This window comes from Oculina patagonica, chromosome 4 (assembly GCF_052425735.1).
Source record: "Oculina patagonica isolate OP01 chromosome 4, crgOcupat, whole genome shotgun sequence".
Taxonomy (NCBI): domain Eukaryota; kingdom Metazoa; phylum Cnidaria; class Anthozoa; order Scleractinia; family Oculinidae; genus Oculina; species Oculina patagonica.
In genome coordinates, this window is record NC_135761.1 from 2046507 (window position 1) to 2066463 (window position 19957).

Here is a 19957-nt window from a genome sequence, read left to right on the forward strand (position 1 = left end):
AATTGTGATAAAGTTATTAAAACTTCATTAACTAATAATCAGTATACTGGTTAGATAAAGCCCTTTAGAGGATTCTTTTTATAGGATAGCCTGAATTCAGTCACAGAAAAACCTATTGTTACCAAAGATATAATTCAATCATTTTCTCATTGAATGCTTCGCGTTCCTGTCTAATGGAGTTGGTCAGATGTTACATGTTATCTGCACACAAGATATCGCAGAGGTGGTCGAAACAATTGTCATATTTGCACGCAATGCCATTAAACTAACACAACTAAAATACGAGACTTAAGTACTTATAATGTGAAAAACACCAGAGTTCTCACTTTAGTGTTCCGCTCAGACCTAATCTTGGCAAGATGTTAACTTTGTTTTGTTTTATCTGTAAAAGGCAATGGCTTATGTAGCTAGCTGGCTGTTTCCGGTCGGGTTTGAACCCATGACAGGACTGGCGTACATTTCCGAGCTACTTTGTTGACAATATACAAAGCCAACGGCACTTTCCAGTTCACACCATTGTGAATAACATTGTATTGCCATCTCTTTCTATAGAAATTGCAAACATATATATTTATAAACCACAAGTAATTCATGAACCAGTTTGCTTGGAATTTTCAACGAAAATTTAAAACCTGACAATTCCGCAGCCGCTTACGGCTTAGCTCCTCCCCTTCTCCTCCTCTCCTCTCCTGACCCAAAACCCAGGGTTTCTGTATTCCGAAAAAAATGTAAAGGTGACATTTTTTAAGAGTTAAAATGTTTCATGTGCGTTAAATGATTAATGATTTAAAGTTTTAGACCCCCTTGGTTTAAATCTTACTTTTACAGGCCTTGAAAGGTAACGTTAAGCCCCCGAGGGCAAACAAGAACATTTACAGTAATATGCGGGAACAATTCAGGTGGTTCCATTGATTGACAAGTGATAACGTGAATGGTGCAGCCGGGTTCGTTGGAACTAGTAGGAGTCTTGATAGTCTGTGTCTACTAACATTTTTTTTAAGACAGATCACACTTTGTTCAAGGAATGAAGTGCACAAAACATACCCTATTGGGTGCTATTGGACTATTTCATCCCGAAATGTTTAAAAAACCATACACTTTCATTTGGCGCCAGCACGTAGCTACTATATAGCTTATATAAGGGTGTAACTATCCGGAGATAAGGAGAATGACAAAGCATACTGCAACAATAATCGAATCACATTAAATTTGGGACTGCAAACAAGTTGTGGGTGGCTGGGTGGGTGTTTAGGTGGGCAGGTAAGTTGCACTCTGATTGAATTCGATTACACATCTCTATTTTCAATTACTTCCATCGTTATTACTTTACCGTTTGCTCTGCACTTGCTACATGCTCTATGCCGTTGCACTTGACAATGTTACTGTATATTCACAATTTGTTGACTCAAATGTGATGCCGAAAATTTCAGCAGAGTGAATAGTGAAATAGGTTTTAGACTTAAAAGAAGCTAAATTTTTGGGATTATCTTCCTAATCACTCCCCCTCCCCTAGTTCTTATCATTTTCACGAAGAGGAAAAACGTGGCTTCATCAGGACTGGCATCAAACAAAAGATACTACTATACTAGGAAGGCAGTCTTGTCTAACACAGATTACATGCATGATATGATGTTATGTCAAAAGATAAACAGATACGTATTCGCTGCCAGGTTACATAATTCACTTGGTACAATGGGGGCTTCAAACTTACAGCTGCATATATTCACTCTCGCATGGATTATTATAGACACACTTTTATTTTATAATACCAAATTGTAATTCAATATCATCACACAAGTAATATTGTATTTTAGGTACTACCAAGTACTCACTGCAGGAATACTGAAATTAATTGTTGTTATCGTACTGCAATGTTGTTTTTACTGATACAGTGCACATAAGAACATAGGCGTACGGGCACCTTCGGTCCTGGGGGGGCGGAGACCTTTTTGCCCGAAAAAAAAAATGGCATGGGTTGAAAGCCGAAAAAAGTGGCATAAAAAAAAGAAAATAAAACGTGCATTGAAATAGTTGTGTACAAACTTCGCCTGTTTGCTTTCAGTTCTTCAATTTATTTTGTGGCGTCGTCCGAAGGTGTCAATACCGGTACATTGAATACTTTTTCAATGTACCGGTAAAAATTGAAAATTAAAATCCTTAATTTTATTTATTCATTTTAGTTCAGCAAATATGAAATTAGTTTTGGGATGCAATTTACATTGTTCCCCCCCCCCCCCCCCCCCCCATTTGAAAGTAATAGAAAAGCGTGTAAAAAAATTAGGGATGAATGGGTTTTAAAAACATTTCGTTGAAAGTTTTAAGCTAGCCCTGAGAACAAAACATCTGAGTCGAAAGCATTAGCTTCATTACATTTAAAACAGCACTGTTTCAAGGTCTTGTACTAAATCCACCGCGCGCAAACGCTCAAACTATGGTAAAACTGATTGCATTTGAATCAAACTGAGGGCTCACGCAGAATTTTTTGAGAAAAATCGAAGATGATATAGCAATTTGCAAGAAGAAATGAAAGCAGATGAATGAGAAATTTGGACTTTCGAACCACAAAGTTCGGTATATTTCCAGTGCTTTTCTTGTTGATGTAATTCGTTTTGAACTTAATGTTGACTAAACTTTTCGGCTTATTTTTTATTTTTTTCTCTTGGCTTATTGCCCGAATTCCAAGCATTTTGCCCGAAACATTTTGGCACTGGGGGGGCTGCAGCCCCCCTCGCCCCCCCGCCTCGTACGCCTATGCATAAGAATCTATACTAACTGACCTTTTAAAATATACGTCTGGTCCGTCGTGTTTTGTACCATATATACTAAGGCATCATTATAGTAAAGATTAAACCTCAAAGGAGTCACCTTTTCCTTAAAGGATTCCAAAAATTGATCTCTTATAAAGCATATTACCAATATGTATATTTCTACTAAATAATGATAACCCAATAAGGGATGCGTGTATTTACGATGTAAGTGACTCCGGCTTACGATTCTAAAAGCAAAATCTTATTACAACTGGGGTCTACAAAAATCAACGAGCTCACAGATTTTTACTTCGTCTTCTGAAGTTTCAACCATCACAAGTGACTTCCTTGCGTCACACTAGTTTGAGTACTTAGGTCAGCTTATGAGTAGATCAGGATGTCTTGTAGACACCTCTCAAAACTGCACAATGAAGTGGGAACTTAAACTAAGGTCAATCACAATTGGATCGTGAATTTACCTTTTTTGCACCGACGATGTCTAGAAAAAAAACTCTGTAACTTCAACTTTATCTTATCATATATAAAATGCTAAGTTGCTTAGCAGAAGCCACTAATCAGTTTCTATGATCTAAGCGGGCGCTGGCCCTCAAAACTGCCTTAGACTTACACTAAATCGGTATGCGGGATGTTTAACTGAATCGCTTAATGATAGCTTCAGTTGTATCGCAGGCTCAGAAGGAATCCTGCGATGTTTTGATTGGTTTTACATCACGTGACATGCTTCAGACTCTAGTCGTGGTGAACCGGCTGAAAGGGAAGGCATCATCACAAGGTCCTGGGATGAAAAGAGTAAGTCAATCACGGTGCATTATATTTAAGATCTTTCCCTAGCTAACTGACATAATGCGAAATTCTTAAGTACAGCGAAGACAAGAAAAAATAAGCAATAGATAGTCAGACGATCACTGAAAAATGCTGAGGAGACAGAGGAGAGGGACATCACATTCTCTACATCTATCTTTACAATTTCATTTGAATCTGCTTTTGTAGCTACCTTTCGACAATGACAAAGTAAAGTGTTCGTACAATCCGGAGTATGCAGGATGGTTAGAAAGTTCAATTCGAGTCTGTGACTGGTTAAATGAGAATGAGAATTTAAAACAAACAAGCACAAGCCAGATCTAAGTCACTTGAATTGTTTGGAACAAATCAAAGAAGGCTGTCTTGGTCGACGTTAAGAACTGGCGTGTTAATCATAATAGACGGCATCTTATTTTTATTATACTTTTTTCTATCTTCCGCCTTCTTTCTACATGTATTTTCCCATAACTCACCGCAGGATGAACGAGTACATCAGTTGCTCCTTCGGCACCGTTGCGATAGGTGTTTGTGTGTCCATTGGGCCAGCGGACCTGTCCATTGGGAAAACATAAATACTTTCAAACCAAGTAAAGGTTGAGTTTTTTTTAACGCTAGGCTAGTTGAGCGTTTAAGGTGTCCTTAAAATTACAATCAGAACGTCAGTCAATAGAACTTTTTTAAACCAGCTGGATTGATTGCAAAGCTTGTACAGGCAAAGCTTGTTTTGCTTATCCAGGAATATAACTTTAATAACCTTCACAACTCCACCCTCAACACTAAAGACACGACCAATGTTTCCCGCTCCGCCGTCCTGGTTTCCCCACTTCCAGTCCGGTCCTAAAATTCACAATAAAAACTACATACATTAGGCCAGGAGGGTTGTTATTTGCGGAAAGCTGGGCATTATAGGTCCTATCAGTATGTCCAGTCGGTAAGTGTAATTTCATAGTTTATCAGCATTTCTCATTTTTGTTTCCGTTTGCTTTGTTTAGCTGAAAGTGATTTACAGGAAAAATATAAAAGGCCTATTCTAACCTCTGATCACGCGACATCCAACTTGAGCTCCCTCCAGCAGCAGCACGCGTCTGTTTTCATCAACAACCTGCAATATCAGAGCGTTACAGTAATAAACACCCGCATAATTATAAGAACAAGTGGATTAAGAACATCAAGGTGAAAGTTAGCCAATAATTGCCAATTATTCACCGGTGTGGAGGTGAAAAGTTGTATCTACCACATTCACCGACACTGAGGTGAATAATTTGTTTTAGTATAACTAGCGGGCCAAAACATCACCTTCGGTAAACAATGAGACGCGCGAAGGCAGTTAGTTTCTCTTTAGCTGCTCGGAGGTGAATAGTACTTTGCTAATCATGATCACCTCCGAGTTAACCAATCAGCGCACACAAAAAGCACAATTCACTTGTGTGGTATATACTACAGCAACATATATCCAGTCATTAGAACCAATTCAGACTGATAAATAAAACGTGATCTTATATAAAAGAAACAGGACGCCAGAATAAGAAAGAAACTCACATTTAAGTACTTATACTAGTAATGGTATTTATTTCTTTGAAATTACGTTTTTAGAGTAAGTAACAAAACGATGTATAATATACTGAGTAATGTATAATGTACAGTATTTCTAAATGGAATTTTAAGAACATTAATTTTCAGGCTGATTTCTCTTTAAGCACCCAGTTGATACAAGAACTTGATCAGCCTGAACCCAAAATCATAGGTTCTGATAATTATGCGAGTGTTTACTGTATTGTGAAAACGAAAGCACTTACATTCGTGTAAGCTAACTTGAAAACCTACCGGTTCATTTAGCTCCCCAGCTCAATACTTAATTAACTACAAATTCCTGTAGTACCTTATTTCTATTTTATTAAGAATACGAACAAAACTGTAAACTTTAATGTGAGCTGAATAAAAAAAAATTATTATTAAAAAATTATCATGTGTAAATATAAACGCTATTGCGAGTATAAAAAATCGGTCCGCGATGCGTACGTGTGGGGGCTTGATAATTTCAAATTTGATTCTTCTTTTTTGTGAATTCATTTAGTACATTCAATTACCTTAAGGCTGCTATTTATTGCGGCAAATAATCTTTTTGATTTTTTGCAAATTCATTTCTTGAAAATTTATGAGCAGCAGGTGATTCAAACATTTCTTTGATGCACATGATAACAGATAAACAGCGGAATGTCTATTACATTGATATACAATATTTTCGCTCTTACGTCATTAAGAATGTAAGAGTAGCGCAGTTGGGTAGGCATCTGACTGGGGAATGAGAGGTCGCCAGAGGCCCGAGTTCGAATCCCAGAGGGGACAATTTTTTTCTTTTTTCCTTTTTTTTTTCTTTTTTAACCAGTAGCACTAAAATGGTTTGTTTATTATATCGCTCCGTAGGTATGCATTGCAGAATAATTTACATATATCAGAACATATAGCCATATAGACTGATTCAAGTACAAATGTATTAAATTGTGCTGTTTCTGCGGATTTCAATATTGGCTTGCGTAAGCGTAAAAGCTTCTCTTGAATTGATGTGCAACCTGCACAGACTTCCAGCCAAACGAAATGTTGGCTAGTATGACTGAGCTGCTGTAATGACGAGCAACTTCAAGAACAGCTCAGTGAAATCAAAGAAACCACACGAAACGTACGACACGCCAAAATCCAATATGGCCTACTCGACACGCACCGCCGACTCATCCCCAGGCTCTCTCGCAGAAGACCACGTGACACAAGCAAACCCACACACAAATAAATAAATAAATAAATCCCGCAGTCGATAACAATGTGGCGGCTTTGCCCCCACAAAAACCATTTGCCTTACCTTTACATCAAAGGCTGACTCTTTTCCATAACGGTAGGAATTTTTATTTCCGTTATCCCAATGAACATCTACCCAACCTGGAAGTGTACAGTGGTACAATAAGATCGAACATACACAAGGCTCATTATTTATTGTCGGTCAAAGCGGTCACCATACAATCGCTACATACCAAAAAAGGGGTATTGGACTTTGACACAAACGTGCAATCAAACTGAAATCTGAGTGTGAGGCGTTCGGTTCGCTGAACGCACCGTCTTAAGGGACGATATTAACCACTTTAACTACGAACACACTGTTAATGGTGGAACTGACCAGGTGTACCACCGATTTTTACGATGGTACCAGCTCTTCCTCCGTCTTGGTTGCCCCATTTCCAGTGTGCTCCCCTCCGCACACGTGTACCCACCGGAGGTGGTTTGGGGTAATTCTAGTAGAAATATAAAAAAACTTGATTCACACTGGAAGGAGGCTTCACATTTATCGATATCGCGTTACATGCAAAGGCAAAACGCGCGACTTTTAGCATTTTCTTGCCAAAAACAAGGGCAGAGAACATTCATGAAATAGTCTTCTTTCCATTTCCCTTCCAGTTTCGTCAATAAACAATTTCCGAAGAGTTTGCTGAGAGTTTTCCAATAGGAGGGTCTTCATGGAGGTGGTGGCTTTTACGATTAACCAGGGCTGCAAATAACAGTCGCCCCCATTTTACAGCAGCGATAAATAAAATACAACCTTTTGTTTTTGGTGATGTCCGACCACAATGTTGTCCGACCAAGATGGTGTTTTAGTAGGACATATTTCCTTTCAAGTGAAAAAAAGTTATTTGCAGCCCCGTAATTACGGTTAATATCTTTGCTTTTTTACGACTAACGGTTAATTATTTTCCGTTACGGTTTACAGAAGAGTTAAAAAATCGATTTCTATTGCTTTAAAAAGTTAAAAATTAATTCACATTGTTGCAAAATTTGAAAGTTAATTTTGTTGTAAAACGTATTTCATAAAGGTCTTTGTACCATTCTTGGGTTAAAAAGTAATCTAGTTTAAATTATTTTCCCGCTAGTTTCCACGAGGGGGTCAAGTGTCTGGTCAAATGACTCTTTTTTTCGAACTTCTTGGCCTGACCTTTTACGGTTAACATATTTAACGGCTAACGGTTAAAATTAATTTTTCAATTTTTACGCCTAAGGGCTAAATTTTTGGCCACATTACAGAAAACGGTTATTCCCATTGAGACCCCCTTCTAAAAGCATTCCTCGTTGTTTATATTCGAGGTTGTGACACACAGTGATATTTTTGATCGATAGGCGTACAAGGAGGGGGCCGAGGGGGGCTGTTTGCTTTCGTTTCCGCTCGTACTCGCAAATTGCTATATATAATCATGTTCAAGTTTTCTCGCAAATTTTGCGTGACCCCTCAGTTTAATTCAGTTGCAATCAGCTTTTCCATAGCTTGAGCGTTTGCGCGCGGTGGATCCAGTCCGAAGGTGCCCGTACAATGACGTGATTTTGCGGCGTTTAACTTGTTTTTCCTAAATTTACATATTGAACAAAAACAAATGACTCACCCCTGCGTCATCGTCATCGTCATCATCCTCCGCAACTATCATCGCCAAAAGCAACGCCATGAGAGGACGCTAGAAAAAAAAGACAGGGATCGATTTAACTGTTAAACCTAAAATCGTTTACTAGCTATAAGAAGACTTAAACTGTAAGTCTTCAGTCAGGAGAGTTCAATGTCAAGCTTTTGGAGCTAGAGAAAAAGGAGAAAGATTCCCACTGAAGGTTACATAACATTGAGCATTGCGTGGATATTTTGCGTTAGTGAGAGTATTTATTAATAAAAACGCGATTAAGACTCATAGGAAACAACGTTTTATGTTAATTCTACGAGCACAGAAAAACTGGAACGCAACAGACTTTTTTTCCCTTTCTTTACAACGTTGATTAGGGGTGTGTATGACCGGCAGAATGCTTTTTAAACTGACTTTTCTTTTCTTGGGATACCACATTTAGCCACATATTGGTATACTCGCTTCATCGCGATATTCAGTATTTTAACTTCTTTTATGAAGGATTTTGTAGATTAGAAATTCTATCCACAAAAGTTTTATTATTTTTTTAAGATTTGAATTCAGTGACACTAAAGATCTGTTTACATAGAGGAGTATCATCTCGAACACCTTCAACCCAAAGGACTAAGAGCCTTTGTGCGGGGGTAAGAAAAGCTAATGCTAGCAGGGTGCATACTCTTCAGCGCTCACATTTCAAAGATGGTGGCGCCAGGGCTAAAGCGTTAGGATTTAGCACTTTGTGTTAGTCCTTTTGTCTCCATTAAATGCACGTGCATGGCCGGTCGTTGAACTTTTGGCATTTTCTGTCAGCTTGTACAGCGCAAGTATGTAAACAGTTGGTCTTGCTATTTTTCCTGTAGTTGTTTTATTTATATCTTGAACGAACTTAATCTTAGATATAGAAACTAAGTAGTGTTTTTTTACCGTTTTATTGCTCAAAGGAATGTACTATATATTTTCGGTTGTTTGACCTTTTTTCCCAATTATGATTTTAGAATGTTCTTAATGGATTAGACTGAATTAGTGCTTTAGCATTTTTGGAATTAGACTGCATTTAACATTAAGGATTTTTAGGATTTAGAAATGCGGCAGTACCTACAATCAAGAAATAAATACATCGGCACGAAAGAGCGGTTGACGTAGAGGCGTGTCATTCAGGTCCTATCGCTTGCCTATGTCGTGTCTTTACTAAAAGGTGAACAAAATATACCAACAAATGTGACCAATTTTTTGACCTAAGGCGGTCCCATTAATCGAAAATAGGTTTATCCGTTCATCAGGAAAGTATGTTTTTTTTGAAAAAATTGAACAAAATCTGTGTTTCTGTCTCTTAAACAGTTGATTTACAAAATAAACATTTTACATTCCATAAGCATACTGGTTTGATTTTATATCAATTTTTGTTATTTTCTGACCTTCTAAGAAAACAGTGAAATCCAAGACAGCGGATCCAAGAAGGCGGATCTAGTGGCGTCATATGACGTCACAGCCAACAAAAATTATGTAACCCATTGAAGCAAAAGGACTTTCTACTCAGTGCAAAATAATTTCGCTGCTCGTTAATGGAACGAAAACCCTCAGGGGTTCCATCCATCCGACCTTGTACCATGGTGGGTGTATGAATTTGCTTTTACGTCCGAGGATTAAAAAAGTTGTTTATTGATCTTTAGGCTCGTTTGTCTTCTGTTCTTCCGTCCGTTGGTTCTTTCTTTGGCTTGTCTGGACATTCGTCCCTCCGTCATCATTGTCGTCTTCGTCGAAATCGTCGTTTAATCAATCGTTCGTTCATTCGTTCGTCCGTTCATCTTACCAGTTCATCTTCCTCCATATCCTCACCAAGGCCTCGCATAAACTGCTGTAATGCAAGCAAGGAATGAAGCTTGGCCATGTCTGTTGAGAAAGAGAAAGTAAAATTTAACTGAATTAGTTTTTAGGAAAGACCTGAGGAAAAAGAAATTGCTTTTCTTCCGCTGTCTTTACTTGTTCTTGGTCAGAGCAAGAGAGACCGATAAATTGGTGGAGTGTCTCTTTCTATTCAAAATTCTTTTTGGGTACCAGCGAGCTGTTTGGGCAACCTGACAAAGCTCTGGAGTTGAATCTGGCGTTGACTCGGCGAAGCAACTAAGGCGTTACCCAGGGAAAAAGTAATACTCCTGACATATTTTGCGAGCATGTACGGTCGGTGAAAAAAGGCTTAGACCTCCCTGTCGCGAGACATTTCACTTCCCCTGGCCACAGTATTAACGACATGTTCGTGTCCGTTATCTGCGCCGAGTTAAAAAACCACGCGGGGTCGACGTCGCACAGAAGCAAGGCTAATTTTCCATCACAAGACTCTGCATCCAAATGGAATGAACACTGACTTTGCTTGTCTGTTACATTACAAGCGCGCGCTTATGTATGTCGAAGACGCACTTTTATTATTCTAAATCCCCACCCCACTCAGGAGGTCTTTGACTCACCATGCGCAAACTGACCGATAAAACGTGACAGCAACACTTGTCTTTTGAAGAATGTGCTCAGCTCATCCATATTGTGCACCATCACGTACATCCCTCCAGTGGTCTGTGCAATACTCGCTAAAAGTTTCTTTCATCATCGCAAAATAAAAACAAATGCATTTATGAGCTACTTTGTGGAAAAAAGAAACCTTCCCCACCTCCCTTCCAAAGAAAAAGAAAAAATATCAAGGGATGTTAATTAAAAAAGATTACATTTAACGCCCTTAAGGGTTTGGCGCCTACCTATATAGATTCATTAATTAGTATCAAATCGACTTCACGGTATGAGCTCTAATGACAGCCTTCTCCTTAGTTATCCAAAGCCGTTATCCAAGGCAACACTGGGTGATCGCTCTTTTACATATGCTGCCCCAAAACTTTGGAACGCTCTTCCTTTAGCCATCAGATCTGTGAACACTGTTACCGATTTTAAAGGCAAACTTAAAACATATTTGTTTTCTAAAGCGTTTTTAGTAAAATCCGAATAGAATTGTAATTTCTTAGAATTTTAGATTTTAGTTAGGTATAAATTGTACTTTAACGCTTGTAATTTTCAACCTATAACTTAGTTTTTAAGAATTTTAATTTTTAAGCTGTAATTTTAATTTTTTGTTTTTTGTAATGCGCATTTGAACATTTACGTATGGAATTTGCGCACAACAAATTCGTAATTATTATTATTATTATGGACAACAAAACAACAGTGTCTCCCTCGAAATTAAAATTGGTACGGAGTAGGGAAGTTTGTGAAACTTTTCCTGATTGATGGCTTCTATGTAATGTTTAAAAAATGAATATCAATGTTAGGTCGCTATGTAGACAAATGACGAAAGGCGTGTTTGATCACTGTATAAGTTCCTGACTGATTCCAGTGATTGTTTATTTTTCTGATATGGAGATTACAATATTTACTTGGAAAGAGGATAGACCAAAACAGAATCATGAAGAAAGACACCATGCTCTTTTACGAAAAATAGACCAATTGTTTGCTTTTGCAGGGCTAATCACACTGGAAACGCCGCTAGGTTCATGCTATTAATATGCGCGTAAAATTGTGCAGCCAGGATGCCCAGTGCTAAGAAACTTCCCATTGTTTTTGTTGTTGCTGTTGTTGTTTTCCCTTGTTTTCTTGATCTTCGAACACTCTGTCAGCTTTCCAACTAAACGGAAGACTAAGGTCTCAACTGCCAAACAGAAGTACGACTTGCAATGCCCGATTTCCTCTATAGCGCGCACCTGCAGGGAATCACGGAAGTTGTATTCATCAAGCCATGCGCAGACTCAGCAACGTGCATCGTTGCTGAGTCTCGCACAGGATTTTTTTTTCTTTTTTCGTGCGTTTCGAAATCAAACGTTTTCTGCCCTACTAAAAGGTCATTGCCTGAAACATGGTCAAAGTTTCTTGATAGAAACAGGACTAAAAAACAATACACGCCTGGGCAATTATTTCGATAAATAAGTCATGGACCGCCTTTAACATTACCTTATCTGCATTGCCACACCCAACACAAGCAATGGGAATTTTATGTGGAAGGCCCACCTCATGCCAGCGAGGCCCAAACAGCACTGCCACGACTAAGACTGCAGACAAAGCCTGAAAAGAAAGTCGAACAGAGTATAACTCTTGTGCCTAAGTTGTGTTTCTGTGGAATTTCAAACCAGCGAAACTAATTCGTGAGCTGACCGGGTTGCAAAATTCCAACCACTTAGCAAACAATTAACAGTTATTGGACGAGGTTGAGCAAAATATCGTGATTTGTCAGTGGCGAGCAGATCAATTATTTGTTTCGCACAAAGTACCTTCGGGAACTGCGTGGAAACCGCACCTTTTCCTTGCTGAATTAATGCAGACGAAAGCGTAACTTCGCCTTCGAAAATACCAGTTGGTCTTCATCCAATTCTCTTTCTTTCAGATATTGCCGAAATACAATAAGATGAAATTCCATTGCCATCTTTGTAGCTTCGCTGTTTTTTCGGGCCGAGTAGACAAATCCAACCGCTCTCCCTCATCTCTGGAAAACTAGCCTGCTGCCATTTTTCTCAGAAGTGGACAAAACTACGCATGAGCAGAATATTATTCGTAGCAAAATCACTGTCAGGCGCTAATGCGCATGAGCAGACCATTATTTGTAGGCAGTTATTTGCAGATCACGTGGTGGGCTCTCGGCCAATGAAAAGGAAGAAAAAATTGCATCGAATGATAAAACAGAATACTTATTTTCACTATTAAACAAATCGACCACATCTTCCCATGATGGTCTACTCTCTCACGCATGCATCGACCATGACTTGGGACCGATAAGCCCACGACAACTGTCTAAGTTATTGTTTAAATAAAATTACTAATAATAAAGTTTCGTACTTCCTCTGATTCCCGACCGTTTTCATCTGTAGGTTTGCCGTCTGTCATGAGAATGATGCGTGGGCAAAGCTTTCTTCCGTTCACATTTACCACACCTCCTGCAGTTGACATAGAAATAACTTATTTTAGAAGTTATAGTCATAGCAATTTGTTTGGACATTTCTGTCCAAGGGGAGAGGCGCAATGAAGTTAACCCTATGTAAAGCACCAACCCTTGAAACAAGGGTAGACCATTCTTTACGATAATTGTGTGGGTCTTTAACGTCCCCTGCTGACCATATAACACTGAAGACGCAGGAGACAGGTCCTACGGTTTATCGTCCTTATCCGGGAGACCATAACATCTAACCATTTGCATCTTTCATTGCAAAGGCAGCACGTTTTCCTCAGTTATTTTAAGAACCTGAGTGTTAGTCCGGTCTGGGAGTCGGCGCTCTACAAACTAAGCTAGCCGGTCGGTGCTTATAGGCCTACATGTATTAAATGGTGGAATAATTTGTGATGTACTGATTATGGCTTCATTTGCAGTCTTGAGAGATATAAATTTGGATTAAAGTATCAGGCTTGGTAATAGGTGCATCATATGGTGACCAAGAGCGGTCAACTGACAAGAAGTTAAATTAACAACAACTACAACCGAGAAAGTAACAAAGTTGAAAAATCAAAGTTAGCGTTAAATTGCTCTGGGAGATATTTTGATCTGTTGATCTACCGTCAACTGCTAGTTCGATTTCTTCAAAGGTTGATACGCAATGATTCGCTGTAAAAGTCGGTAAAAGGCTGCAAACGTCTATGTCGCAGTTGTTAATGCCCTGCTAACGTACGAGTATTTGGCCTCAATAGGAAGCTTTACTTCACTATTGAATATCGTTTTTTTCTGACTCGCGAAAAGAATGGTTCTTCGGGTCTGATTCAGAATCACCACGTTTTCGTTAGTTGGCATTGCAGTTTCCCGTCAACTGGTGATGACCTCAGTCAGAAAGGCAGCTATAAAAGTACATGTCCGTACCATTTTGCCCAATTTCCTTTAGTGCCATCATCAAGCCATCTTTCATTGGGGTCGTACCATTAGCGTTAAGTCCAGCTGAAAAATAAAACATTCATAAATAGTTACCTTGACTGGCCTTTATGAGTTGATAACCATGCAAAATATTTCTTTGGGCCCTCCATACTAATCTGCGATCAATTTGACGCACTTATCCGGATAAAATTTTCGCCCCGAAAAATGATAAGGATGTTATTCGTCCACACTATCATTTTTGCATCGTTTTCACCGTCCACAATAATCTGGATAAATTAAAAAAAAGCACTGAACGCTCCAAACGCAAATGCTTAAATGAATGACAGACAATGCGCACATTCGCTCGAGACGCCCTAAATAATTTGACTTTGTGACGTCTGTGTTCGAAAACTTCGTTTTTGGCCGTCCACACTACACTACCTAGTCCAGTTCCTGAACTCTCTCCCTCTTCCATGCCCTTTATGGGTGTATAGGGAGCGGAAGAGAGGTTTGGAAACTGGACTATACACCACCTGTAGCCGGCTTTTCCGGTGGCTGAAAAAAAGTGCCCCTTTAGTGCATACGTTAGCTAGAGGCCAAACAGAAGGAAATTATCCGGATTGGAGTGGACGGGGTTTCGAGGTGAAGCACATCTTACCTATTTTCATTCTAAGGCTTAAGTAGTTTGTTGACAAGCTGTGTAAAATTTGCGTCTTGGCACCAAATTCCACGATTGCAACGTTTTCCTAAGTGGAAATGTAATGCATTAATAAAAATTGAATAACAACATTGACACAGTAGCTGGAAAGTGCATATTTTTTATCGTTTTATAATTAATGGTCATGTAAGCATATTAAAGGGTAGATTAGACGCGTTCAGTCGTCTTGACACGGACTCGTGTGCTATCTAAGCAAGAAGTGGATTTAGCGTACAAAAACAAATAAGCAGAGGTCGTCTTTGACGACAAGCTTTGCCACATAGCGAGCAGCCGTTCCTAAACCTAATATTTGAGAAAAAGAAGTATACAACCAAGGCAAAACGTTATAACTGAAGAATTTTAAGCACATCGTAGCTTAACAAGAAATAACACGCAAACTGGGGTGATAAACAAACGGATTGTTGGAAAAAATATACGTTTTTACTTAACATTTTGTATGCTTCTATAAACATCTTTAGAGGTGACGGTTGAAATGGAAGTAAAATTGAACTACAACGAATTCTTCATCTTTATTAGTTTTCATTTTTTTAATATGCGATTTTTTTTCCTGATCATCTGTTTTTCGTCATCTGCCATTCTTATTGTTCCCCGAATTTAATTTTAGCTGTTATTTACATTGCATTATTATTCCATTGCATCATTAAAGTACGCTGAATTTCTTTAACTAATTTAATTTGTGAATACGACAATTTTGTTAAATAGTTTATCTTTGACGCAGATATCGATGTTAATTTTAATGCATAATAATAATTGACACCTCATCGGACCTAATTTTTAAAAAGCCAGTGGCTCACAAAAGAAGCTAATATTTGACATGAAGGAAGTCACTGGCAACAAATGACATGATTTCTCGGAAACTGAAACGCAATGACATACTTGTCATTTATGCATACGCGTCTACATTAGCTTTAACACCGAGAAAAGAAAATAATTACAATCCACTTGAACACTAACCTAGGAAAAAGCATTTAGTTTTGTCAACAAAACAAGGATTAATTTTTTTGTGGTAACCTTCTCTTTTTTAACTCGGAAAAGAGTTGTAGTGGGCGAAGTGAATTCACTCCTTCACTCCTTCACTCCATCACTCCTTCACTCGTTTCCTGTTAGACATATGCACGCAATGCGTGCAAGTGTTTTAAGGCCTCTAGAGAATTAGACCTTTTCTCTGATACCTAGATTTCTTGTTAAATTACATAAAATTAACATGCTTAGTCACCAACCGAAATATTGTATTAATGTCAGTTTTCTTGAAATAATATTATGATATTTATTCAGCTATAAGCCGAGACCGTAAACCTTTGGTTTTTTAGAACCAGTTAGAAAAAAACTAACCCAAAACACTCAGCTAAAGATGAATTTATTTCAGTACGATTTGGTGAAAAAAAAATCGCTCGACTTATAGCCAATGATATTATTATTATTATTATTATTTTTCGTTACCTTCAAATAACAAAACGGAAAAATAAAAAGAAAGAAATCAATTTGCAACAGATGGGAACTCTATCTCTTGGCCTTTCGGTCTGCTCTCGATCAGTATTTGATGACAATCAAAGTGAAGTAAACAGAAGTTTGGAAAGTATAACATCATTTGTATTAGCAAACCTTTATTTGTCAGTTTGTTGTTTTCGATTCTTGTTTCATAATAACTTTTCTGAGTTTAGTGGCTTATAGCCACTTTTAGTTATTTGTGACAATGCCTAAAGTCATCAATCAATCAATCCAACATTTCCACGAAAGATCGGAAGAAAACCTCTTCTGAGAAGCTGAAACAGGGCCAAACACCCACTGCTGTCAAGTTACAACACGTTACTACATCAAAAACAAGATTATTATAAAACCCTGGCTGTATTTGGCTCGCTGATAGATACAAATACACGTAAACAATTCAGTTGGTTAACTTCTGATAGAGCGCAATTTACCAATTTCGATATAACCCGGAATGCCCAATAACCTGACTGATCACTTGACTGTTGGAAATGCAAATGTGTTCTACTTAAGAAGGGATTCATTTGAATCTTTTTTTAAGTTTCATTTTGTGTCTAGCATCCCTAGAATTGGCCGGTTCCGCGACAGTTTTTCATGAGACATCGTATTGTGAATAATAACAATAACGGGCTTGCATTACAGGAGTGGCGAATGGTGTCTAGAAATCCACAGGTTACGGAAGCAATTGATCCGATCTCGAAATCTTGGAAGCCTTTGTGATGAGTCACGAGTTCTCGATTTTGTGTATTTTTTCCGTCTTGTAGACTAAAATCGTTTTAGTCTCAGTCTCAGATTTTCAGAATAAGGTCTCGGCGTCTCGGTATTATTCCACCATTTGCAACTTGTTCAATGACGCTCGTCGGCTGCAACTCCATCAGTGTATTTAAAGACCCGGAAGCATGCTTTATTTTCAGTAGCACCACTTTCTCAGATTTAGACACAGTTAGTTTCAAACTGTCGCCGAACACGTAAATTTGTATTCTATTTGGTGGTTGTCGGGGTTGTGTATCCATTTATGTGTATCACGATCGATTACGACTGCTCTAGGATTCACCCACATCCTGCTGAGAAAGCCGTTAAAGCATCAAAATATACGTTTTGCACTCCTCGACATTTCACCTTAATTAGAATGTGGGTAATCTCTGCAAAGTGTTTAAGCTAACCGACAAAGATCTTCTTGAACCTTTAAATTCAATCTGCTAGAGCTTGCTGACCTAGCCAGACGGCTGTCTCGATGTTGCATTCTAAAATAATGATAAAGCTTATTTCCAATCATTATAATCATCAAACGAAGTTTCCTTTATGTAGTTTGAAATAAATTTCTACATTCTTGTTGTTTCTCAGAGAATAGTTTAAACCCAAAATGACCGATGGCCCTTTTAACGAATTCATCAGGTGAAGAATTCGCTCACATTGACAAAACTACTGTATTATGACAATTAAAAGGCGCTGTTCTTCAAAATCTTGCAAAGCTTTATCTAAGGGACCATCTACGTATATTTCTATTGGTAGCTTCGCAAATTATCTCTGTCAAATGTAGTTCTGTAGGATTAATCACCCCCATTTGGCACTTGCATGAGCACATCACGACGGCTTCGCACGCACTACCTACCTTCAAGTTGGCCTGTTTGGCAGTCTCCTCGACTCCTTCCAGAAATTTGAGTGCTGCAGCTTTTAGCTGGTTGATTCCTTCATTATTATTCCATCCCATTGAGCCCGAGGTATCGAGACACAAAACTGTATCCAAAGGCATCTTGTAGTTGTTTGCTGTGGACGAGAGTATCAAATGGCAACATTGCATAAATCTCTGCAGAGACATGCAACTTCGCGATTTTAAATTCCACAGAATCAGAACCCATGGAGTTCAAGCTGCCCCGCAGCGATTTCAAAACACACATATATCTAAAACCACACTTACTTCAATCTACACCCTCACACCTACGTTTTCGTATGTTAGCAGATCTATTTTGGAATAAAAGTCAAGCATGCATGGGCAATTGCGTAAATGCTGTGGTCCCGACATTTGGTCGTACTCTTAGATGACAAAAAATTCGAACTCCTTTAGCACACATCATCTCCCCGAAATGGTGTTATATGTGTAAATGTAAAAATATTTCTTGCTAGTTGTGGATTTCGAAGCTATACATGTTATGTATTGTGTATCACCCCCATACAGTAGTAAACAAGGAAAAAAACTTCCGGGAAGCTGCCAAAGCGTTTCACACAGGTCTTGATCGGCCGCTCCTCAGTTTGACTTACTATAAACTGCCGGAACAGGGTATACTCATACCTCCAAAGGCAATTTGGTGAATAATCTCCCCCTGTCGCTTTAAAGTAAGGTTGCTCGATTTGTCTTGATTCTTTCGCCTGAGCTGTGATTAGAGTCTGAAGTTGACAGCATCGACAACACCCAGTGAAATCAGGTTGAACAAGTTTGACCTAACCTGCCTCGTTTTCGATCGCGGGCGGCGTGTAGAATGGTAAAGAGGCAGTGTCTGTTTTAACAGTTGACTGGTAATCTTGACCGCTGATTCAACTTAGTAAACACCATCTAGAACTAGGATAATATATTTTTGAATGTGCTTGAGTGCCGGTATTAGGCAATAATACTGAAACACCAAATTCCCCTTGGATATTTACCCTTTTAATGGAAAATTGGGAGGGTCCCAACAGCCAAACCAGTCCAGTCCCTGAACTCTCCCTTCCGCGCGTCCTTTATAGGGGTTAAACCCAGGCGTGCAAAGAGAGAGTCCAGGAGACAGTCCAGGATAGCTTGCATGCGCATGCTCAAAACGAAGCAATCAAGCGAGGAGTGTGGCGTCACTTGCTTGAGACGCGCGCGCTAGGTTAAAAATGCTCTCTCAAATGAAGAATTCAACTACGCGACCAAGCGCGCGAATAAATGCAAGAAAAATTTGCTAAATTGCATCCAAAACCAATTTAATAAACAGCTACAAAATACTAGAAATAATTGACGGTAGCGATTTGTTGTGATTTGGCCGTTAGCTTTAAGTCGACCATGACTGGCAAACAAAGCTTTTTTGAATTTATTCCGGTGATTTTGCTTTAGTACAGTGTACAAGGTCGCGTAGTTGAACTCGTCATCTGTGCGCGCGCGTTTTTAAAAGTGCTGCAAATCGCCGAATATGGTTTTTCCCCGATTTAGGGGGGAAAACTGGCGCATGCGCATGCAAGTTATCCTGGACTCTCTTTTCGCGCGCCTGGGTTCAACCACTATAAAGGGCGCGCGGAAGGGAGAGTTCAGGGAGTGGACTAAGATCTACCGAATATCATGAATTGTTTTAGGAATCCCCCCACCCCGCCCCGCCCACACGGCTTTCTCTATCAATGTTGAAACCTCACTTTATAATCCTGTGAGAGAAAGGTTGTTGGTAGCTCAATATCTTACCAACAATTTTGTCCATGGTTATAGATACAGTTATACCCATGGCTTCCCAGATACCGGTTGGGCGCTCTAACCAACTGAGCTACGAGAAAATCGTGGTGAGCTGGGACATTAACTAGCCCAACCGGTATCTCGGAGCCCATGGGTTCGATTCTCGTCGGGGACTCAGAATTTTTCTTTGTGCCATGCTCGTGTCATCGTAGAAAAAATAATCTTCATTATTTATCACCGAGCTTAAAAAAATTACCATCTTAATTATTAACTACACACTTGATGATTTTGACATTGCTGATCCTAGCAGTATGCAGGACGCGTGTCACATATCAACCTAGTAAATGGCCCAGCTCTGACAGCACGAGTCTTTTGTAGCTCAGTTGGTTAGAACGCCCAACCGGTATCTGGGAGGCCATGGGTTCGATTCTCGTCGGGGACTCAGAATTTTTCTTTGTGCCATGCTCGTGTCGTCGTTGAAAAATTAATCTTCATTATTTA

At 39.0% G+C, this 19957-nt stretch overlaps 1 protein-coding gene across 2 annotated transcripts; it reads right to left on the reverse strand.

The window, feature by feature from the left end:
- Window positions 1-1738: 1738 nt before the first annotated feature.
- LOC144651237 (uncharacterized) lies at window positions 1739-18486 on the reverse strand. Of its 2 annotated transcripts, XM_078511168.1 has the most exons (15): window positions 18350-18486; window positions 17672-17826; window positions 14515-14602; window positions 13866-13940; window positions 12857-12954; window positions 11978-12088; window positions 10456-10582; window positions 9804-9883; window positions 7988-8056; window positions 6736-6850; window positions 6424-6500; window positions 4605-4671; window positions 4324-4406; window positions 4043-4120; window positions 1739-3543 (listed from the first exon to the last, which is right to left on the reverse strand). In XM_078511168.1, exons 2-15 carry the CDS (start codon window positions 17810-17812, stop codon window positions 3472-3474), a joined length of 1281 nt encoding a protein of 426 aa, XP_078367294.1. In that variant the 5' UTR covers window positions 17813-17826; window positions 18350-18486; the 3' UTR covers window positions 1739-3471. The 2 variants fall into 2 exon arrangements, with proteins under 2 accessions (XP_078367294.1, XP_078367292.1); XM_078511166.1 differs by lacking the exon at window positions 18350-18486 and having other exon boundaries at window positions 17672-18309.
- Window positions 18487-19957: the final 1471 nt, after the last annotated feature.